This window comes from Ursus maritimus, unplaced genomic scaffold, assembly GCF_017311325.1.
Source record: "Ursus maritimus isolate PB19 unplaced genomic scaffold, ASM1731132v1 scaffold_24, whole genome shotgun sequence".
Taxonomy (NCBI): Eukaryota; Metazoa; Chordata; class Mammalia; order Carnivora; family Ursidae; genus Ursus; species Ursus maritimus.
Genome location: NW_024424897.1, coordinates 45,242,068 through 45,266,549, shown reverse-complemented (window position 1 = coordinate 45,266,549; position 24,482 = coordinate 45,242,068). Strand labels below are relative to the sequence as shown.

Here is a 24,482-nt window from a genome sequence, read left to right as displayed (position 1 = left end):
CCGGAGGAGGACGGTGCGTAAGAAGCTGCCTGGTAGAGTCTCGGCAACGGAGATGCGGCGCGTGCGCAGACTCACCTTCCAGCTCACCGTGAATTTTTGGGTTGTTGTGGGGATTTTTTGTGTTCTCCCAAAGAACCGGGCACAGCTTCTGGACAGATGTGTGTTCTCACATGCAATTAAGTCTTTATGAAAAGAAAATCTAATACTTGAAAATCTGGATTTAGTCAAAATATAAATGGGATGAAAGTTGCTTTATAAAGGGATTCACTGTAAGACTCTAAATTTAGCCTGTTCCCGATTCATTTAGCACATTATGAAAGTGTTGAATTTTACTGAATGCTTTTCTGCATCTGCTGAGATAGTCATAGGGTTTTTAATCTGTTAACCTGGTAGATTACATTTCTGTTGAGCCATCTTTTCGTTCCATGGGTAAAACTCGCTTGCTTATGATGTATTATTTTTTCATATCCTGACTTCAATTTGTTAATATTTTATTGAGAGTTTCACATCCATAGCAACACTGCCTTTTTTTTTTTTTCTTGTACTTCCCTTGTCAGGTTTTGATATCAAGGTGTTATCCCAGCCTCATAAAATTGCTGAGGAGTTTCTGAATCCTTGAATTAGTTTGCATACACCACCGGGAATAGACGCTCCTTAAAGGTTTGCTAAAACTCATCTGTGAAATCTCTGCGCTTGCTGTTTTTTTGTTGGGCGGGGGGATACCTCTGGCTACCAATTCAGTTTATCTAACAGTGACTATTTAGGTTTTCTACTCCTTACTGAGTAAATTTCAGTAATTTGTTTTTCTATATAATTTTCCAATAGTGCACTGACATAGAGTGGGTTTTGGTATTCTCTTCGGACTTAATCTGTACTTATAATCACACCCCTCCCTTCACTGTCATAACATGATCTAACATGATCTGTTTGAATCTTTTCTCTGTTTTCCATAATCGGTCCTTGATGGGGGTTGTACCTATTTTAGTAATCTTTCATAAGAGACAACTTTTGCTTTTGTCATCTCCATTCCTTTACTGTTGCTGTATATTAACAATACTAGAGTTAAAACAAACTTAATTTTAAAAAAGAAAGGCAAAGAAGGGGGAAAAAAGAATATAGCTGTATTTTTAGTCCAATGTGATAGTCTGGTATACTCATAATGGTAACTTTATTTATATTTATTGTGATTTCTAATGTGGATTTCTATTATTTTCTGTTTTCTATTAACTCTGCACTTTTCCTTTTTAAAATTCCTTTCCTGCCCTCAGTTTAATAATAAAAAAAAAAATTCTCTTTTTCCCTCTGCTAGTTTGAGCTATATTGTATGTCTATAACTTCCCATACACATATTTATACATTTTTCCAACAAACTCTAAACTTACTTGCTGCGTCTCTGCTGAGGGAAGAGGCAACAGTAACTTAGTAAACTCTTCCCTCCCCATTGTCCTTCCTACTTCTGTTTAGTTCAAGCCTCTTTATTTATTTATTTTTATTTAAATTCAATTAATTAACATAGAATGTATTATTGGTTTCTGAGGTAGAGGGGAGTGATTCATCAGTCTTATACAATACCCAGTGCTCATTACATCACGTGCCCTCCTTAATGCCCATCACCCACCCAGTTACCCCATCCCCCCATCCCCTCCCCTCCAGCAACCCTCAGTTGGTCCTATGATAAAAAGTTTCTTATGGTTTGCCTCCCTCTCTGATTTCATCTTGTTTTATTTTTCCTTCCCTTCCCCTACGATCCTCTCTTTTGTTTCTTAAATTCCACATATGAGTGAGATCATATGATTATTGTCTTTCTCTGACTGACTTACTTCGCTTAGCATGATACCCTCTAGTTCCACCCACGTCACTGCAAATCAAGCCTCTTTTTAAACACACAAAAATTTTCCCATCAGTAATTAAATTTATCAACATAGTTTACCTATTTCCTGCCACTTTATTTTTTTTAAGATTTATTTTTAGAGAGAGAGAGAGAGAGCACGCATGAGCAGAAGGAGCAGAGGGAAAGAGAATCCCAAGCAGACGCCTCAGCGAGCACAGAGCCCTACACGGGACTCGATCCCACAACCCTGACATCATGTCCTGAGCCAAAACCAAGAGTCAGATATTCAACCGACTGTGCCCCCCAAGCATCCTTACCACTTTTTAATTGCACCTTTTTGTTGTTGTTGTTGTTGCTCTTTTCTTCTGGCTGAAGTACATCCTTTAGTAATTCAGGGAGAGTCTGTGAGTGGTACACTCCCTTCATGTTTTCGTCTGAAAGCAGTTTTATTTTGTCTTTGCAGATAGCTTCTCTGAGTATAGAACTTTAGGTTACAGGATTATTTCTTTCCTTCTCTCCTTTCCTTCTTTCCTCCAACATTTTAAAGATAGATACTGTCCTATTGTCCTGTGGCTGATAAGAAGTCTGCTCTTAGCCTGGTTGTCATTACTTCATAGATGAGTGTCCTTATCCTTAGGAAGCTTTAAAATGTTCTCTTTCTCTTTGATGTTCTAACGCTTCACTTCAATGTGCCCAGTAGTGTTGCTTTGTTTTAAAATCATGCTCCACACCACAGCGTGTACGTCCTTCCATTTTGAAATATTTTCAGCCATTATTTCTTTGGATATCTCTTCTCCACTGGCTTCTCTCCTCTTTCTGCTGAGACTCTCAGACAACTGCTGGGACCTATCAGTCTGTCATCCACACATCGTCCTTCTTTTTCATGTATTTCATCACTCTATCTGTGCTGTGCTCTGGATGAATTCTTTGAGACTACCTTCCAATGTACATATTCCCACTTTGATTCTTAACAGATTATATTAGGCTAGATTTTATCCCATGTATACAGGTTTTTAACTTCAACTGTTTTATTTCCAATAATTCCAGTTGTTTTCATTTTGTACCCAGGTGTATCCATTCTTGATTCATTTTCATTCATTCACTGTATCATAATTTACTATCCCTTTTATAGATGCTGTTCATTCTTTATCTTCTTCAGATATTAAATATATTTAAGTCATTTTGAAAGTGTACCATTATTTGTATTTCATCAGCAGTAAAACCAGCTCTCATTTGCTGATGTTTTCAGCTGTCTTTCCTTTTTTTTTTTTTTTAAAGATTTTTTACTTATTCATTTGAGAGACAGAGCGTGCAAGAGCACGAGCAGGGGGAGGGAGAAGCAGGGAGTCTGACGTGGGGCTCGAACCCAGGACCCTGAGATCATGACCTGAACTGAAGGCAGACGCTTAACCAACTGTGTCAGCTAGATGCCCCTCAGCTGTCTTTCTTAATGTCAATTTTCCCTGGGTGTTTTGGAACTTTTCATTCATTTTTCTCTATCCTCAGTGCAAGGCACCCTGGTCCAGTTCCCATCAAAACTGGTTGCGTACACCTTATGCAACCTGGTGGCCTGTCTAAACACATGATAATAGCTGACCCATCACAGCAGCCTGTCACTCATCTTCCTGCTTCTGGCCTTGCCGTCCCTCCAAGACATTCTCCTTACTCCAGCCAGGGATCACTCTACAGTGCAAATCATATCATGATATTCCCCTTTCAGGAGCTCTCCTCTGCCTCAGAGAAGAAAATCTAAGTTCCCAAACACAGTCCATACATGATTTAGCTTTCCCTTACCTCTCTAGCACAACCTCTCAGCCTTACTTACACTCACACATACACACATGCAGACACACCCTCCACATTCAAGCTCTTATAAACTTCTTTCAGTTCTCGCATACCATCTGTCTTTGGATCAGCGTCACTAGACTAAAATAATCCATGTCCATAAGAAGAAGATAAGTGAGAATGAGAACAGGAATAAGAATACCTTCTGAATGCTTTCTGCAGCCAAGTAACAAGAGGAGCTTATCCCTTACATTAGCTCCACCCCTGGACAAAGTCTGGCACATAGTAAGCCCTGATTGAACAAGGCTTTATCTTTTATGAATAGACAATAGCCTTTGTCACACTGATTGCTTTTTTTGCCTCAAATTCTACTTTTTCATATTAATACTGCCAACTGCGCTACCTTTTTGTATTTGATTGCTGTAACTTTTTCTCAACACTTTTTAAATATATGAGTTACTTTAATAAAATACGGGTACATTGATTGATTAGTGGGGGGGGAGAGGTGGTGGGATGACTCAAACTGAGAATCTTTGCTATTTAATAGTGGAACTTCACTCATGTATATTTATTATACATCACATGTACTCAGACTTACTTCTATTTTATTTATGTTTCTCTACTTTCTACGCATTACTGTTTTCTTTATCTTCCTTTCTTTTGGAATGTTTTCATTCTACCAGTGATTTTATATCCATGGACTACTACATCTTCATCAAAATATGTCTAGCTTTTAGTTTCCTTTCCTTGATTTTGTCTGATACTGGGTGAGTCACTTTAATCTGCAGAGTTAAATGTTCAATCAGCTTAAGAACATCAATTATCCACATGTTTAATTCCTGCTCACTCTCCTCCATATTCATCATAAGTTTGCTCATCATTTTAGAGTTGTATTTTCCTTGGAATTACGTGAAAGCCTCTTGAGCTTGCTCTCACTATTACTAACTGGGTTTCCACAGGGTACACTGTGCTCCCTACTGCTTCTAAAACCATTTAAAATTTTGGGGCCATTTTTAGTTTTCTTATATTCTTTCCTTAATTTAACCAGCAACGTTTTCATCTCATTCTGCCGTCCTATTTTATCTTTCGTCTTTTCTTTCATACAGCTTATTTTTTCTGGAAGTTTCCTGAAAATACAAAGTTAATAGATATCTAAATTTTACTTGGCTTTCTGTAGTAAATCCTTCCTAAAATTTGGTCATTTCCCTACCTTCTAAATGGTAGGTTATGCTTTTTTAGATGAAGAATCTTTTCTCTCACTGACCTGCGAGGGTTTTTTTCCCTACTTCTTCTTTATATCCAAACTTGAAAAAGAAGAAATCTACTCAGGCTTGTTATTCATTTCCAGTAGCGGATAAACTCGCCTTGGCTACTCTCACAGCACACACAGAGGTTGTCAGAATACTCTTCCCAGATCTTAAGCCAGAGCTGGTTGTCTCAAACATCAGTTAGATAATCCAGAAGCCTACAGGGAAGGAGGAGATGCTGGGACAAGAGTCGCTGCCAGCAAGGGAGTCTCGCCTCCGTATAATTTCGTCTTTGTGTCTCGTAAAGCTTCTAAAGCTGTGGAGCCAGTTTACTTATGTCTGGTTTTCGGTTCGGCCTGGCCGTCATCCCAAGTACGCGATGTGATTGTCCAGCTTCCTAGCTGGTGTACGGCTTCTCCCTGCCACCCTACTCACTGGTTTTCTATTTCGGAGAGCCACAGTAGAGCGTGCCCTTGGGCTCCCCAGGGGATTGATTTCAAACGTTGTTGACCCAAAACAACAAAAGTGGTTCCATGTGGAAAGACTGCTGACTGCTCCAGGGCTCACACGCACTCCTAAAGAGTACAAGACTTCCCCAGAATCTCCGATCTCATATACTCCCATGCTGCCTTGCTGTCTAAGCAAGGTGAGCTGCATTTCAGCTCGCCATGCCATCTACGTTATAGTCCTAACTGCCCTGTAAATTATTTCTTAAAATATTCAAAGTGTGTGTTGTGTTCCTGACATCTCTCTCTAGTTTTCACTTCTGAGACAGCATTTCAGATAGGATCTAATATTGGAAAAAAGGAGTTAGTCCTTGTATTCAATTGTCCTCTTACTCAGAAATCTTACCCAATCGAAGTCTGATTTTTACTAAGAAAGGAAATAATTTTCTTTACAGAGATTCACCTCACTCGAAATCCTATTTGGAGTTGGGGATCCCCATATCACTATCACTCCCTCAAAAAATTTGTTCTAACAATTTAATTAACTTCTCCTTGCCTTGAAAATATGATTTCTAGCCAAGTGAACCTCAGTAAAGAAAACTGCTTCCTTTCTTAATAAAAAACCAAGACAGGATGGGTGCTGACAACTTTCTTGTACTACACACACACACACACACACACACACACACACACCTCCAACAGCATAGCTATGTGCCCCTGCTTCCTCCCGTATTTATCTCAAAATTTGGGCAGAAAAAAAAATGTTATTGGTTTTTTCCAAATAGCATCAAAGACTTCCAATTAGATTCAACAACTATAGACTGGGAGCTTGACAGGTTCATAGCACTCTGCTAAGCACTAACACTTGGCCTTCCAGGCACCAGCCCACGAGGGACAGAGAGAAATAAGACACTGACTCTCTGTGCTCCCACAGCATCCTGTGCATGTCACTAAAATAATACCTGTGACACACACTAAAATCCTGGTTTTTTTCTCCTACTAGACCAGAAGCCTTTAGAAAACAGACCACCACTCAGTCATCATCACGTCCCCAGCACCTATTACACTTCCTGGTACAAAGGAGGTTTTACAAAACATGTTAGTTGAACAAAACAGAAACCCGTTGTAGCTCCCGCCCTTGAGGAGAGAGCGGTATCCTGGCTTAGCTGTAAATCAGTGCTCCCGTCGTGAACACCCTCCCATGTCGGGGAACCCAGCACACACACAGATGCTTTGGGATCTATCTTCCCGACTGGATGCACACCACAGGAGTGTTCTGGAAAACCCTCTCCCAGGACAATGTGGAGTTGAGGCTCAGCAGAATGAGCCACCTCTAATTTTCTTCCCAATTCTTTCAGAGCCACAGTCCCCACAAGACAGAAAGGCAGGTGGAGGTATGACCTAGGTGACCTTGAGACTAGGCTCCACTCTGACTCCCACAATCCACCGGCTGACATAAACACCTGGTCTCTTGTCCTGGCAACCAGAACATAGCCCCCAGGTGTCCAGCAGGTCTGTTCCCCCCAGCATTCCCAGACCAAACTGGTCAGACTGGTATTTCTGGGTCCCTGCCACTAGAGGCGTGGCCTCCAAAAGTGCAGCAGCCCCACCTGAGAATGATCCGAAGGTACTCATTGCCCTCCACCTCCTCACACTTGATGGACAGGAGCAAGTTCCCCAAACTGCTGCCAGTACAGTAAAAGTTTAGGTGATCCTAGAAACAGAAATCAGGTATTAACAGGGAGGAGGGGACCTTCCAGACATGGCCCCCCAAATCACCTCCTTCACCAGGAGCAAGAAGCCGCACAGCAGTGAGGAGGAAAGACAAGGGTGCTACTGCTATGGGTGCTGCTGAGGAGGAAGGGGGGGAAGGAGGATGGGGTCTGAAAGAGCAAGGTCACAGGAATGGATTCAAATGGCCCAGTCACTGGGATGCGCCAGGCAAGGGACTAAGGACTTAACACACATTGACTCTTTTAATCCTGACCACAACTTTATGGGGGAGATGACATCATCATCCCCATTTCACAGATAAGTAAACCAGCGTCCAGGGAGATTAACTTTTCAGGGTCACACGACCAGTAAGTGGCAGATCCAGCATTCGAGCCCACCTTGAACGCTGATGCTTAAGTTCTTCTCCAAGGACCCCACACATTCACTTCCTTGCTCCCAGGGGGAAACCCTTGCTCATTCAGACCATTTGCAGGAATAAAGCTAAGACGAACCCTGGCTCCTCCACCCATGGGGAGCTAAGAGGTCCTCTGGACAGCAGGTCTCTGTCAGGCTCAGGGAGCCCACCCCAGACCTGCTATATCAGCGTGGGGCCCTGGAATCTGCATTTGAACAATGCAGATGAGACTCTGCAAAACTGCCTTAGGCTAGAGACTTCCGGAACCTGCCCTCGGGACTTCCAAACCAGGCAAGTCTGAAGAGCAGAATGTATTTAAAGAAATGTGACTTTGTCACTTTTAAGCAATCGGAGGCTCACAGCACATCATCCAGGACAACTGCCCTGGGGACCTGCTGGAGTGAGGACAGGAGAGATGTGACTACTTAGATGCAGACAAAGACTTCCAAGGTGTGAGAACACATCTTCTGCTTCACCCTCCTTCACCCCCCAACACTACCCATGCCATCACCTCCAAGAACATCTGCTGGGAGTGGTGCCCCCAAGCACCATCACACTGAGCCTTCCTGACTTCAGCACACCCCATCCCCCCGCCCAGGAGCAGAGCTACTAGGACTTCCCCACCGAGGACAGCAGGACGGCGGCAGGCCCTAGGGACAGGGCAGGCTCAGGAAGGAGGAGAGAGGGAGACAGGGATGCGGAGGAGGCCCTGCCAGGTGCATTTCCCTGCCCGCCGCCCTGCAGCTGCTTTCGCGCAGGGCCATCAGCCTCACCTTCCCCAAGAAGTGCCTGCGGTAGGCCCTGGCTTCGCCCTTGCATTCAAGCTTATAGCCAAACGTGCTGGGGCTGAGACTGTCCTCTTCCTCCTCCTCACAGATGCTGCTGCCAAGGGAGGTCGGCGTCCCCACGTTCTCCGGGTCCTCAATCCAATAGCCCCCAAACTGGGGCAGGACAATCAGGGGATACGGGCCTCCCTTCTCCACAACCTGGAGGCACAGAGAAGGTCTTGCTCTGTGGCCTGCCCTGACTCAGGGGGAGGGAAAGGGAGGGCTGCCAGTGGTGGTATCCCCCCACCTCTGAACTGCTCCAAGGTGGAGACCCCCATATTTGAGGCCAAATACAGTAACACAAACCCCAAATTTAAGCCCAGCAACATCTCCCAGCTTCACCAACCCTGGAGCACCAGAGTTGCAAGGCTTCCATCAGCACCCCAGTCTAAACACAGCAAAACTGAGGCCACAAAGGGAAAATCCCAGGCCTGAGGCTCTCTCCCACGTGGGGTGGCACAGGGGCCATCAGCACCACCAGCTCCCCCAGCCCCACCCCAGAGATGAGACCCAGGGCAGGCTACGGTGTGGCCAGGGGGCTCCTACCTCATCAATGCTGGGGTACGGGATATAGTCATCCTGCAAGACAAATCAGACAAGGCTGCCATTAGCCCAGCAGCGCCCATGAAGTTGGAGGGTTGTTTCCATTCCCCTCTCCCAGGTCGGGGGTGGGGATGCCCGGCAGGCCGCACCAGAGCTCTGAGAGCATCAAAGAGAAGAGCGCCAGATGGAGAACAGCAGAGAGGCAGCTCTGGGGTCCGGCTTCCCTTGAGCGCTTCCCCGAATTGACAGAGCCTGAATGCAGACCTGCTGGCTGAAGAACAGCAGAGAGGCAGCTCTGGGGTCCGGCTCCCCTTGAGCGCTTCCCCGAATTGACAGAGCCTGAATGCAGACCTGCTGGCTGAAGACGGCAGTGCACAAAGGCTCTGAATTTCACGCCCTTCATGACGTCAGCTTCACCCCTTAGAAAGCTTTAACAGGAAGATGACCCCTGATCCCGCCCAGCCCTGCCTGCAGGCAAGGGAGCTGACCTCCAAGTAAGGAGCTGCACCGCTGGGCCTTGGGAAAGGAAACTGAAGCTGAGAGCCGAGGACCACTGGCGCCCAAAGCCCGATACCCCGAAATGCCGTGCGGTTCGTTTGCAGAAGCAGGTACGGAAGAGCTAGGATGAGCCACAGGCCTTGGTCTCACCCGAGGCTTCCACCTCAGCCCACTCTAAGGCCGCCCTAAAGGCATCAAGCAGGGCCTTCCTATTGTCCACTGTGCACCAGTGAACACGGGCGGGCACATCCACTTAAGGAGCTCTTGGTGAAAGGCAAATGAAAGACCGCAGAGCCCAGCACGCCGGCCGTCCCCCTGCCGGGCCCACCGGGCTGCCACCTCATCCACACAGCCCACCTTGTTCTTCTGGGGGCCTGGCTTCTGCTCTTCAAGCTTGATCCCCTGTGGAAACAAGGAAAAGAGGATCCGTGGAAAAGAAAAGGTCATAAAATAGGGGCCAAATGGAGGGTTCCCTTGGGATCCTCAGGCCCCTGCCTCAATAGGGTTGGTAATCACAGCAACAGCTGGTGTGTGCTGGGTCTTTACACATCACACACCTTGTCACACCCAGTCCTCATGGCAGCTCCGAGGAAAGCAGGAGGATAGACAGATAAGAGTACAGACTCAAGCTAGAGCACCGGGGTTCAAATCCCAACATTGCCACTTACGACCTTGGGCAAGTCCCAAACCTTTGCGGCTCAGTGTTCATCTGCACAACGGGAAGGGTAATAGCAGCTACTATCGTGGTAAAGGTTAAATGTTGAGGATGTGTTAAGCCCTTGAAAGAGCGACTGGTTTTGCTATAGGCCATTATTACCATTATCATTAGGCAGTATTATCCCGGCACTGAAATCTCTCTGCCAGGCCCTTAGAACCAGTAGGTAAGGGGCAAGGATGGGAACCCACATCTGAATGGTGTCCAAGCCAGCACTCTGGACCTGGCGCCACCATAGCTCTTCTCCCTCCTTGGGGTGCAGACCCACAGGTGACACGCAGGGGGCCTGGGGCTCATTCGCTTCTGGGAAGCAGTGCCTTGTCCAGCGGTCCTATGGTCAAGATCTGACTTACCTGGGTTTTTTCAAGAGGGGAGTATATGATTGAATAAATTAAATAAGATTGTTTGAATAAATTAAATAAGGGTATGAGATGGTGGGATAACTGGGAGAAAAGACCATCCTAATCATAACACATGGGGATTTTAAGCTGCCTCAGCACCTTCCCACTATTGTCTCCTAGGAAGCCCTCAGCACCTTTATACCAAAGGGAAACTGAGGCACAGGGAAGCAGGCTGCTTCTGCTGTTGCACAGCTAGTGAGTGGCAGGGCCCGGACTTCAAGCCGGGCTGTCCGTCGAAGTGCACGATCATATCCCACAGGCTCTTGAGCCCCGGGCTTCTGCTCACTGGCTGGATTTAGACTTCGGCTTCCCCGGACTTCTCAGGGCTGAGTCACCCGGCAGCATTGCTCAGGAGGGCGTGGGAGAACCCCTCCCACTGGACAGGTGCTCGTCTCCCCATACAGGGAGAAAACCACCTGGGTGGCCCTGCAGACCCTGTCCAGGGAAGCAAACTGGGCAGATGGGGAAGGGGGTGATGTCAGGAGTGTGTTTTGTTTGTCCTGCATTAGTCACCCCTACCTGGGAACAGCCCCTGGGCAGGAAAGCAAACCTCCTCCCTTCTCCTTCCCTCCCTGACGACAGAGCCACCACCCAGCTCTGGGCCCTCTCCCTTCTGCGTGTCTGCCTTTGCAATAGTCATTGTCATTATCCCCCCTTTTCCCTACCATGAAGAAATCGGGGATCAGAGAGGTAGAACGACTTGACCAAGGAAACTCAGCTAGACAGTGTCAGAGTTAAAACTTTGAACCCAGGACCAAACGGACCCAAAGCTTGTGTTTTTAGTCCACGTTGCTTCATAGGGATTGTGCCTTCTTCCAATTCCTCCACTCTCAGAGCGGGGTTCAGCAGCTCCAGATTTGAGTTTCAGCTCTCCACGACTCACAAGTACCGTGGGCACTGGACGGCTCTGAGACTCAGTCTCCACAGCCGCAGCCTGAGAAGAGGTGGGACCCACACCCAAGCACAGGATCTGGCCACACCACACCACCTGCCTCATTCCCAGTATTTCCCCATATGCATACAGAGGAGCTGGAAACTGTGGGCTTCTTGGAGGCCAGGGCCCAGCGGGGCACATGGCAGGGATCTAACCCCCAGGAAGTTCGATTTCGGCCCCTGGCAGTCTCAACGGAGATGGAATAGGCAGACCCTTAGATGTCTGCTGCCACGAACACAGAGGGAGCACAGAAACCAGACCCTCACCCTCAAGAGGGTCCCAATCTGGTTGAGAAGTCAAGCCCCACCCAGTCTAGTAGCAGAAACAATGGAGGCCAGTTAAGTGAGGCTGAATTATGTGCTCAAACAGAGAGCTCTTTGTGGGGGAGGCAGGGGTCTCCAGATGGGGGCGAGGGACCGGTGGGTTGTGGGAACAAATGAAGAGAAGGCAGGGTGAGCTGCAAAGCCCCTGCCAGCTTCCCTGACAGCAGGGATTTCATGGGCTCAGAGTGAAAATCCCCACTTTACGCCAGGCAGCTGAGCACGTAATTACACACTCTGTCCCACCGCTCGCTCTCAAAGTGCGTGCCAACCGTTTCCACAACCTGACGAAGTTCCCTAAATGTGTATAAAATTAGTTTGCAGTCCACACACTGCTGGGCACAGGGGAGGATCTCAGTAACTTGTTCGTGATAACGGCACAACCATCAACAGTATTTTTCCCTCCAAGAGTCCCTCCCCTGCCCCACCGTCAGGAAGACCTGGCTTCCCTGCGGGCACCTCAGCAGCTCCTCCTGTGTCTCGGGACTGCAGAGGCACCCCACCTGCCTCTCCAGCACGTCCAGACCATTACCACAGAATCGTCCTTCCTCGAGCCTGTAGCATCTACTTAGGGCAAAAAGCATCATAACATAATGGCTAAGCCTTCTGGCCCTGAAGCTGCTTACTAGCCATGAGCCTTGAGAGCTTTAAGTAAGACCTCTGTGCCTCAGTTTTCTCACCTGTGAAAAGGGGCAATGATGATAATAAAGCTGCTTCCCGCGGGTTTAGGAAGAAAGGAGCTAACACTGGTCAGTATCTGAGCTGAGAAAAGTGCTTAAAATACATGTGCTAGGGATGCCTGGGTGGCTCCATCGATTAAGCGTCTGCCTTCAGCTCAGGTCATGATCCCAGAGTCCTGGGATCAAGCCCCACATTAGACTGCCTGCTCAGTGGGGAGTCTGTCTCTCCCTCTCCCTCTGCCTGCCACTCCCCCTGCTTATGCTCTCTCTAACAAATAAATAAAATCTTTAAAAATATATATATATATGTGCTATTGAGGCCCCTGGGTGGCTCAGTCAGTTAAGCGTCTGACTCTTGATTTCGGCTCAGGTCATGATCTCAGGGTCGTGGGATGGAGCCCTGCATTGGGCTCCACGCTTAGTGCAGAGTCTGCTTGGGATATTCTCTCTCCCTCTGCTCCTCCCCCTCCTTCCACTCATGCTCTCTAAATAAATAAAACCTTAAGAAAAAAAGAAATACATGTGCTATTGTCAACATCATCTTCCCATCCTTCCCACCTGTATCAGTTAAGCCTTCTGGACCCCCCCCCCATATTCCCCAGGGCAGCAGTTCTCACCTGTGAGCCCTGGCCTCGTGGTGAGGGGTGATCAGAAAGGCCCCCAAACCCATTCTGAACACTGATTTGTCTGCAGTGCCTAGCAAGTATTTACATATATTATCTCATTTCATCCCAAAAACTGTGTAAGCAGGTATTCTAATTATTATTTATAGGGGCTGTGGCATGATTTGTAATAATAAATATTTTGGTCTTCTGGCACAGAACTCCTGTTGAATAAGTGATAAGAGCAACGGGAGCATTTGGGAGCATCTTTTGTTACAATCTTCATCTTTTGTCCTTGATTCCTGAAACAGCTCCAGAGCCATAAAGGTGAAAACCATAAGGTGATTCATAACTTTGTTAATGAGATGCCTTTTGGGACACCCCTAAGGATGGAGCTGGATGCCAGGGGAAACAGCCACTATTAGAGGGTTGGAACTTTCAGTCCCACCCCTCCAACCTCCTGGCAGGGGAGAGGGGCTGCAGATTGAATCAATCATGCTTAAGTACTGAAGCCTCCATTAAAAACCAAACGATGGGCTCAGAGAGCTTCCAGTTGGTGAGTACATGGCAGTGCGGGGAGAGTGATGCATCCAGAGGCCGTGGAAGTCCTTCCCCGCCTCCCCACACACCTGGCCCCCTGCAACTCTTCCATCTGTCTGTTCCTGAATTATATTCCTTTATAATAAATTGATACTCTGGTAAGTAAAGTGTTCTGAGTGCTATGAGCCACTCTAGCAAATTAATTGAACCTGAGCAGGGGGTCACAGGAACCTCAAATCTATAGCCTGCTGCTCAGAAACACAGGTGACAACAGACTTGTGACTGGCATGGACGTGGGGAGGAGGTGGTCTTGTGGGGCAGAGCCCTTGCTCTGTGGGATCTGACACGCTCTCTGGGTAGACAGTGTCAGAATGGAGTTGACTGTAGGACACCCAGCGGATGTCACAGAATTGCTTGGTGGGGGAGGAACAACCACACATTTGGTGTGGAGGGAGGTGAAAACAGTGCTGTGAATAGACAGAAGCAGGAGCCAGAGGCTCAGAAAACGGAAGGAACTTGTGCTGGTGAGTGTTAGGTGCAGGCTTTGGCCTCCCGAGGGGCTCTCCTCCTCAGCTCTGCCTCCCAGACACAAGATGACCTCCCCTAGGAAAGGGCTTCCTTTTTCAGACTTTCTTTCCCACCCATTCTAGGAACAATGGACCCTTTCAAGCCTTCCCCACATCTGTGGGGTTATGGTAGCCGCATCTGCTCTGCTGGAGGGTTTCTGCTTTCTATCTTCTCCCCTTCCTCAAGCAGGAGCCTTCCCAGAATGTCAGGCCACTCAACACAAAATGGCCTGAGGTGGTCCCGGCCACCAGGCTGGGAGTTCTCTCTTCTCTGCCCCTCCCTCCAAGGCTCCCAAGTTCTGCCTGGTGTTGTTGCCCCACGGTGACTGCAGCAGGCCCCCCACCCAGGGCTCGGCTTCCCCACTTTGGGGATGCTCACCTGCATTTTCTCCAGCATCTCGAAGAACTCCGCAGACTGAAAAACACAAAGAGGATGCGTCAGCCAGGAGGTCCGCTGAGAAAGCCTCTCACCAACTGTCTGCAAGCCCATCCCAGGGCTTCCCCGGAGACAAGAGTCATTTGGATCAAGACAGAAGGTAATTCGATTTTGCTTTTGCAGGGCTGGAGGGCCAGAACACCCCCTACAACAAAAGAAAAAATGACACACCCCCAGGCTGGCAAATGGCCCTGGGGAGAGCAGGTACTCAGTCTCCGTCAAGAGAGGAGCCTGTGGGGTCACAGGGAAAAGCCAAGTTCCCTAAAACCTGTCAGGCCCAGGATTCGGCCTCCAGCAGGAGCCCTGTTTGGGATGTTTTCAGCCCAATGCTGGGCCCAAGGTGCCCAACACAAGTGGTTTTTCAACTTCTGTGGCGACACAGCCCTCCTGTCTCCCATCTCACTTAGAACTCCAACATATAAAATCAGTGAAAGCGGAGTCCCTCTGGGGACTTGAGCCCCTAATGTCCCTGCCCCCAAAGCAGCTCTTTGGGACCCTAGAGCTTGTGAGCAAAGCCTGGAATCCACTGAACTGGAGCCTCCAGAGACTTGGACAGATTATTCTAAAAATCTCAAACAATGTAAGACCAAACGTTTAACCTGCTTTGGTGCCCCCCTTGTAAATTCCAGGTAAAGGCAAAACCCAGGAAAAGGAAGTGGAACAGAGGGGTGAGGGGCTAGAAGCTGTACCCTAACAAAACAGACGCAGAGATCTCTCAGCAGTTTCCCCACTTCCCCTTCCATAAAAATAGCTACACTTTCTTGTTGTAACATCACTGCCCACATCTGGGCCCTGGCAAGCCGTGAGTTAATGAGCACCCAGAACACAGTCCTCAGATGGACAGGAAAGAAAGCAGTGATGATGAAAAACAAGGAGGTCCTTGTCACTTCCTCCTGAGGAGGAAGAGCGCCCCTCCCTTCCTCTGCAGGCAGCAATGGGCCAGACCTACCTGGAGACCCCTGCCCGCAGAATTCCCAGAGAGAACCACTGCGGGAAGGACCTTCGTGGAGTCACCTGGCTTAAAATGAGCCCCACCCCACCCCGAGGCCACAGCTCGCCCGTCAGAGGCAACAGTCTCTAACCTCCAGCAGTTCAGGTCCCAGGGTGTGGAAACCCCGTGTGAACGTACAACGTGGGGGACACGCTTCAGGCACCCACATCAAGCACCCTTGACCAGAGGCCGCCATGCAACACACAACTCCTGAACCCATCCTTCCCACGGGCCCTGTGCACCCTACCACCTCCAGTCTCCAGGAGACCAAGATGCCTAGACAGAAAGAATTTATACCAATCAATAAGGCTAGAAAGATGAGCAGGAAGACGACAAAAGGGCAGAAACAAGCAACAATTACACGCACAGACGTCTGACCCAGCAATTCCTCTTCGAGGGATCTGTGCTATAAACACACTTCTGTGTGAGCACAAGGATGGGTGTTCCCTGCAGCACTGTTTGGTTACAATGAGCTACGTTCGAAGAGTATGAACTGAGTGCCAATAAATTAAATAGCTTGGATGAAATGGACAATTTCTAGCAATACACCAACTACCAAAACTGACTCTAAGAAATGGAAAATCTAAAAAGATCTATAATAAATAAAGTGAATTAGTAATCAAGAAGCTACACAAGGAAAAGCTCAGGTCCAGGTGGCTTCGGCTGTGAATTCCGCCGTTGAAGAATTAATACTAATTCCTCAGAAACTCTTAAAATAGAACACTTCCCAACTCATTCTAGGAGGCTAGTGTTACCCCAACAACAAAACCAAAGACATCACAAGAAAATGACAGACCAACATTGCTTACAAATATAGACACAAAAATTCTCAAAAACACTAGCAAACAGAATCCAACAATGTATAAAAACACTTATACATTGCGGCCTGGTGAGATTTATTACAGTAAAGTTGGTTTATCCAAACATCAATGCCTATGATACACCAGAGGACTAGAATAAAAACAAAAAACATATTATCAATTCAACAGACAAAAAGAAAGCATTTGACAAAATTCCAAACCCTTTTTTGATTAAAAATTAGAAAAAAACAACAAACTAGATAGAAGGGAAGTTCCTCAACATGATAAAGGGCAGCTACCAAAAAACCGCAGGTAATAATATTCTTAATAATGGAAAACTAGATACTTTATCCATAAAATAAGGAATAAAACTAATCATTGTCATCATTTCTATTTATCACTGTGCTGGATGTCCCAGCCAAAACAGTTAGGCAAAAGAAAAAAAAAAAACTATATAAAAGGCATCCAAACTGAAAAGAAAGAAGTGAAACTATCTCATTCACAGATGACAGGATCTTGTACACAGAAAATACTAAGGGGGCGCCCGGGTGGCTCAGTCAGTTAAGTTGACTCTTCATGTCGGCTCAGGTCGTGATCGCAGGGTTGGGAGATCAAGCCCTGGGTGAGGCTCCACACTCAGCGCAGAGTCTGCTTGAGACTCTCTCCCTGCCCCCACCTCTGCCCCTCCCCCCACTCACACTCTCAAATAAATAAATAAATTACTTTTTTGAAAAAGAAGATACTGAGAAATTCGCTAAAAAAACTATTAAAACTAATATAATAAATGATTTCTGTAGGGATGCAAGACACAAGATCAATATACAAAAATAAATTGTATTTTTATACATTATGGACAATTAAAATAAAATTAAGAAAACAATTCCAACTGCAATAGCATCAAAGAAAATAAAAATACTTAGAGGTAACTTTAAAAAAGAAATGAAAAACTTATACTCTGGAAAGCACAGAACATTGATTAAAGAAATTTTTTTTTAAGATTTTATTTATTTATGTGACAGAGAGACAGCCAGCGAGAGAGGGAACACAAGCAGGGGGAGTGGGAGAGGAAGAAGCAGGCTCCCAGCGGAGGGGCCTGATGTGGGGCTCGATCCCAGAACGCCAGGATCACGCCCTGAGCCGAAGGCAGATGCTTAACGACTGTGCCACCCAGGCGCCCCTGATTAAAGAAATTTTAAAAGCTCTAAATAAATGGAATAAATCCCATGATCACAACTAGAAGGTCAGAATGACTAAGATATCTACACCCTCCAAACTGATCTACAGATTCATTGCAATAGCTATCAAAATCCTAGCTGAATCCTTTGTAGAAATTAAAGTGATCCTAAAATTGACATTGAAACTCAAGGGGCCCAGAATAGCCAAAAGAACAAAGTTGGAGGACTCACACTTCCCAATTTCAAAACTTACTGCAAAGCAAAAACAATCAAGATAATGTGTCACTGACACAAGGATAGACCTATAGATCAATGAAATAGAAATTCAGTGGGGTCTTTTCAACAAATTGTCCTGGGAAAACTGGATAGCCATGTACAAAAGAATGAGGTTGGACCCTTATGACACACGATATACAGAAATTAACTGAAAATGAATCAACAACCTAACTGTAAGATCTAAAATTACAAAACTCTTAGGAGAAAACATAGGAGTAAGTCTTTGTGACATTGTACTTGGCAATTTGTATTTCTATTTGTCCTTAGGACACCCAAAGCATAAGCAACAACAACCACAAAACCCAATAAATTAGACTTCACCAAAATTAAAAACTTTTGTGCTTTGATGGATACAATCAAGTACCAAAAAGACAATCTCACAGAACAGGAGAAATATTTGCAAATCATATATCTGATAAGGGACTTGTATCTAGAATAAAGAATTCTTGCAACTCAATAATAAAAAGATAATTTTTTAAAGAGTTTTTATTTTAGAGAGAGAGTGCATGCACAAGTGGGGCTTGGGGCAGAGGGAGAGAGAAAGGGGAAGCAGACTCCATGCTGAGTAAGGGAGCCCACACGGGGCTGGATCCCAGGACCCCAAGATCAAGACCTGAGCCAAAACCAAGAATTGGAGGCTTACCAACTGAGCCACCCACATGCCCCAATAAAAAGATAATTTAAAAATGAGCAAAGAATTTGAATAGGCCTTTTTCCAAAGAAGGTATACAAATGAACAACAAGCACATGCAAAGATGCTCAACATCATTAGTCATTGGGAAATGTCAATCAAAACCACACCGAGGAACACTTTCCACCCACGAGAGTGGCTATAACCAAACAGAAATAAGAGCAAGTGCTGGCGAAAAGTGGAGAAATTAGAGCCCTCACACACGGTTAGTGAGAATGCAAAACGGTGCACCCACTGTGGAAACGTCTGGCAGTTCCTCAAAAGGTTCACCATAGAGCTACCATTTGACCCAGCAATTCCACTCTGAGGTATGCAAGCCAAGAGAAATGAAAACACTGTCCACAAAAAAAAACTCACACACCAACATTAACAGCAGCAATATTCATAACATCCAAAAAGTAGAGACAACCTCAACACCCATCAGCTCATGAACAAATTATGGCAGAGCCGCACAGTGGAACAGGTCTCAGCCGTAGAAAAGGATAATGTATTTATTCATGCTACATGCAACATGGATAAACCTTGAAACATTGTGCTAAGTGCAAGAAGCCAGAACACAAAAGGCCATCTCTTACGATTCCATTATATGAAATGTCCAGAAAAGGCAAATGCAGAGAGACGAACAGTAGATCTGTGGTTGCCTAAGGCTAAAGGAAATGGGAGATTTGGAGGATGATGGCTAAAGGGTACAGGGTTTCTTGGGTTTGTTTTGTTTTGTTTTCATTTTAATACCAGTATAGTTAACATACAATGTTATGTAAGTTTCAGGTGAATGAGGGCTTCCTTTTGAGGTGGTGAAAATGTTCTAAATTCAATTGTGATGGTTGCACAATTCTGTAAATATGCAAAAAACACTGATTTATACACTTTAAATTGGTGATCTTGGTACATAAATTATATCTCTATACAGCCGTTTCTTTTTAAGATTTATTTATCTGACAAAAAGAGAGACAGCGAGAGAGGGAACACAGCAGGGGGAGTGAGAGAGGGAGAAGCAGGCTTCCTGCTGAGCAGGGAGCCCGACGCGGGGCTCAATCCCAGGACCCCGAGATCATGACCTGAGCCAAAGGCGGACACTTAATGACTGAGCCATCCTGGCGCCCCTATAAAGCTGTTTCAAACCAACTATGCAGCCATTCAAAAGAAAGCAATAGAGTTACTGCTTACATGAGACACTCTCCAAGACACAGTAAGTGGGGCGGGGGGGGGAAGCAAATCGGAGAGCACACAGAATAGGATCCCATGTTTATAAAAACAAAACCAAAGGCTGCCTTTATGTATATAAATACCTAGAAAATAATATGGAAGAATATGCCTCATTGTCAAAAAGCAATTATATTGAGAAGGGGGAGTGGGAGTAGTAAGGGGTTTGTGCTTTACATATGGCCTACTTCACAAGCATGCAGACCTACATGACTTGTATAATTAAATTTCAAATAAATACATTTTGTACAGGAAACAGTAAAATGTGCAAAAGATGTGAACAATTTGCTAACGGAGAAAAAGAAAATGAACAGAAAAGACACGGCATGCCCAACCTCCTTAGTTTTAAAAAAAATTAAGATAATAAGATAACATCTTTCATCTGTCCGATTGGCAAGGATATGGCATTAAGGATACAGGGACTGTAGGTAAGTGTGCACCTGGCACAACCTTCCTGAAGGGCAATTTGATGCTCTCTGTACACAGCTTTAAAAATGTTCACATATGAGACGCCTGGGTGGCTCAGTCGATTAAGCGTCTGCCATTGGCTCGGGTCATGATCTCGGGGTCCTGGGATCGAGACCCACATCGGGCTCCCTGCTCAGCAGGGAGCGTGCTTCTCCCTCTGCCTGCCGCTTCCCCTGCTTGTGCTCTCCCTCTGACAAATAAATAAAATCTTAAAAAAAAAATGTTCATGTATTTTGGTCCAATAAACCCACTCTAGGAAATTTACCCTAACACAATATATGGGCAACTATACAATGCTATTTGTTGCAACATTGTTTACAGGCAAAAAAGCAGAAACAGCCAGGGGCACCTGAGGGGCTCAGTTGGTTAGACATCTGCCTTTCCACTCAGGTCATGACCTCAGGGCTCCCTGCTCAGCAAGGAGTCTGCTTCTCCCTCTCCCTTCTGCCCCTCCCCCTAGCTCCTGGGCACACATGTTCTCGTTCTCTTTCTCTCTCTCCCCCTCTCAAATAAATAAAATCTTTAAGGAAAAAAAAGTAGAAACAGCCAAAGTACCCGCCAGTGAGGGAAAGAGTAAATAATGCATGAGATTATACCCCTACAATAAAATACTATGAGAGGAGATCTATGCTAATTATGCAAAACAAAGATTCACAATGCACTGTAAGAAAAAATGGAGTTTAGGTGATCCCATTTTTTTTTCAATTAAATATAAAAATCGTGTTTGTGTGTGTGTGTATCTCCTATGTGATATATATAGGTACTGATATACAGATACAGAATACATGTATCTAGGTATAGACACAGATATATAGGTCTGCATGTGAATATACACATCACTCATCCAGAAAAAAATAATAACTTGAAGGATAAATGCCAAAATAAGTTACAGGTTAAGGATAATTCTTTTTCCTTTTTGCTTTTCAGTATTTTTTATATTTTTCTATAACAACGATAAATTATTTTTGGAGTCACTGGTTACCCAGTAATAGTTTTTAAGACTTCAATACATAGGGGCACTTGGGTGGCTCAGTCGGTTAAGCTCTGCCTTCAGCTCAGGTCATGATCTCAGGATCCTGGGATCGAGCCCCACATTGGGCTCTCTGCCCATTGGAGAGTCTGCTTCTCCCTCTCACTCTCCCTCTATGCTCTCCCCCACTCTCTATCAAATAAATAAATAAAATCTTAAAAAAAAAAGGACTTCCAACACATAAGTGTAAGGCCTGGCATTCCTTTCTTTGCTTCTCTTAACCCCTGCTCCAGGCCCTTCCTTCATTTCATCACAGGGTCACAAGTATGCTAACTTTGTTGCCCAAAGAAAGCCCCTAGGTTCAGGCCAATTCATTTCTGGGTCTAACCTTGGCTCTGCGGATTACAGCGTGAGGCCCTCCTGAATCACCCCCATATCTAGCTTACTCTCTGTTATCCACGCAAACTGGCAATCAAAAAATCTGTGTGTTCTTAGACAATGCCCTTGCACGACTTAATCCATTAACCCCAAATGATTAAGCACCTGCAAGGCATAGACTAGACACTGGAAGTACGAGGCAAGGCCCCAATTTCCAGGGTCCTTGATCTTAATTAAGAGACAAGGCTGCCCAGAGCTATGTTACAGATGACCAGGGCCACAGTGGCTCAGAGGAGGCATGAAGCACTCTGGTCAAGCACTAGAAGGTCAAGCATATTAGTTCTCTGTTGCTGTATAACAAATAACTCCAGAACTTAGTGACTCAAAACTCCTTTGGTTCAGGGATTCAGAAGTGGCTTAGTTGTATGGTTCTAGCTCAGAGCTCCTCAGGTGGCTGCTGTCGGGAGAGGAGCAGAGGCTGCATCATCCGAAGACCTGACTGGGGCTGGGGCATCTGCTTCCAACATGGCACACTCACAAGGCCCCGTTCCTCAGCACAGGGGCCTCTCCACAGGCGGCTCAGATGTCCCGAGTGAGTGATCCAGAGACAAAGCTATAGTACCTTTCGTGACTTAGTCTGTGAAACTGCACATCATCGTTTCCCCTTTGTCCTCTTCATTAGAAGCGAGTGTCCCCAACCAGCCCACACACAAGGGGAGAGGAATCAGGTTCCCCCTCTTGAGGAAGTATCAAAAAATGTGTGGACACCATTTAACACCACCACACCAAGGAAGGCTTCTAGCAAGAAGTGGGATCCCACTGGACTTTAAAGAATAAACAAAAGTCACTTTGGTAGAGGGGGGAAGAGGCCATTACTGGCAATGGTTACTGTGTGGACAAAGGTGAAAAGATGGAGAAGCATGATGTGTGCTCAAGGAACAGTGAGTGAGTGGATCAACCTGGCAGACAGGCCTCTGGGTCAACAACCTGAAGATCGGCCTGAGAGACTCCACATGCCAGGAATCCAGCTTCATCTGTAAGGCCACAGAGAGCTACAGATGTCTGTGGCCAGTAGAAGGATGCAGGAGGCCAGAGAACCCAGGGGTCAAAGCCAGATCCGGGAAGCGGCCAGCCCGCTACTGCCCAGCTGTGTGGCATGAGACATGCTACTCAAGCTCTCTTCATTCCCTCAACCTGAAAGCAGAATCAGCCCTGCCTTTCAGGGCTCACAGGAGGAGGAAGTGAGAACATGGACCCCAGAGAGTAGCTGGCCAGGGCCTGGTCCACAGCAAGCACGCAGTGGTCGTTGCTATTTACTACTAGAAAGCTCATTCTGCAAGTGAGCTTTGTCCTGTTGGGAGATGGTCTGGAAGTTTCAGGATAGTTGCTGATGTAGAAAACAACTTTTCTTGCCTTTTTCTTGGCACTGTCTTCCCAGAGGCAGTGTGTTCAGATTACTGTTAAAAACAGGTTGGTGTTGGGGTGCCTGGGTGGCTCAATCGTTAAGCGTCTGCCTTTGGCTCAGGGCGTGATCCCAGACACCTGGGATCGAGCCCCACATCAGGCTCCTCTGCTGGGAGCCTGCTTCTCCCTCTCCCACTCCCCCTGCTTGTGTTCCCTCTCTCGCTGGCTGTCTCTATCTCTGTCAAATAAATAAATAAAATCTTTAAAAAAAAAAAAAAAAACGGGTTGGTGTTTCCTAAGTGAAGATGCTGGGGCTGGCACAGGTGGAGAGCTTAAAGGGCTGAGACCTGGCCTCAGGCCTGAGGAATGCACTGGGTGGATGACTCCTGGGTGGACAGTGCCCGGGAGCACAGAACAGTGGCAGTTGGCCTCAGCTGCGCTGGCCCCACTCCTCAGTGACTCACTCAACTTTCCAATGGGGCAGTTCCAGCCTTGGCTAAGAGCAAGTCTCTTTTTCCACCCAGAAGCAGGGTGACTCAGGCCAGCCTGGAACAGCAGCTCCGGCCACTCAGACCTACCCTTGTCCACACCCCCAAGATTGCGTCACACAGTCAAGGGCACACAGCACGCACTCAATAAATGCTCACTGACTCACCAGCACTGTCCCATAGGCTCTTCAAGCCAGAATGAAGCCCTATCCGTGGCATCCTCAGGAAGGGAATCCCTCTCTGTCAGGAAGCCAGGCATTGGATTTTCACAGAGAAATGTAATCCAGCCTCCTCATCAATAGCAGTGTCCACTCAGCTGCACAATGTATTATGAGCAACAACCGTTTCCACCCGAATCTGAGCCACAGCCGGTGTCCCCCTTGGGCTCCACTTCAGCAGCCAGTCAAGTAGGCCGTGAGATAAGCACCGAGAGCCAGCGCCCAGCCGCGGAAATCAAGGCTGGGCCCCAGGGGTTTGTGTGGGTTCAACGCCGTCCTCTCCACCTCCCGATATAGAAACCCTCTGGTCTTCCTTCAGAGGGGCAGAGCGAGTCCTTGGGGGTAGAACACAGGCGGAGGTCCAGGCAGCAGGAACAGAAGGGAATGGGACCTGCAGGGCCAGTCTCCAGAAATCCTCCTGCTGCCCCTACTTGCTCATTCCAGGGCCAGCCCCCTGCCCCAGTGATGAAGCGGCAGCCAGGAAGGGACACGGCGTGCGAAGGGAGGAGGGCCCCTGCCTCCCATCTCACCACCCTGTGTCCTACCTCCCTCTGGTTCTCGACAGCTCTGCACAGGGATGTGGCCCTTCCCTGCGGACAAGTGGCCACCTGTTTTCTCCTTCTTGTTCCACTTCAGCTTGGGAAGACCCCCACTGGCATGTCCCCTTCCCCCCTCCTCTTCCCTGACCCTATTTGGAGAGAGACACACACTGCCACCCACCTGCTGCCCATCAGGTCTCTGCTGGGCAACCTGCCCTAGCTCAGAAGCTCTTCTCCTCCCCTCCTGGAGATGGGGTGAGTTTACAGCCTTCTATTCCACCCCCCACCTCCGCCCAGGAGATACCACACCCCCACCGCTCCCAGCACAGGACAGTGTTGTCTGAGCATCTGCGCCTTTCAGTGGGGCTTGGGGGGGGGGGGG

General features: G+C 46.8%; 1 protein-coding gene across 1 annotated transcript in view; it reads right to left on the bottom strand.

The window, feature by feature from the left end:
- The window catches only part of RAP1GAP2 (RAP1 GTPase activating protein 2), a 179,191-nt gene that overhangs the window by 41,708 nt on the left and 113,001 nt on the right, over positions 1–24,482 (bottom strand). Inside the window, exons 4-8 of the mRNA XM_008695268.2 lie at positions 14,443–14,478; positions 9,663–9,707; positions 8,811–8,843; positions 8,211–8,423; positions 6,920–7,023 (exon numbers count right to left, since the gene is read on the bottom strand). Of these exons, the coding sequence (XP_008693490.2) occupies positions 6,920–7,023; positions 8,211–8,423; positions 8,811–8,843; positions 9,663–9,707; positions 14,443–14,478 (431 nt within the window). The remainder of the gene's footprint in view (positions 1–6,919; positions 7,024–8,210; positions 8,424–8,810; positions 8,844–9,662; positions 9,708–14,442; positions 14,479–24,482) is intronic.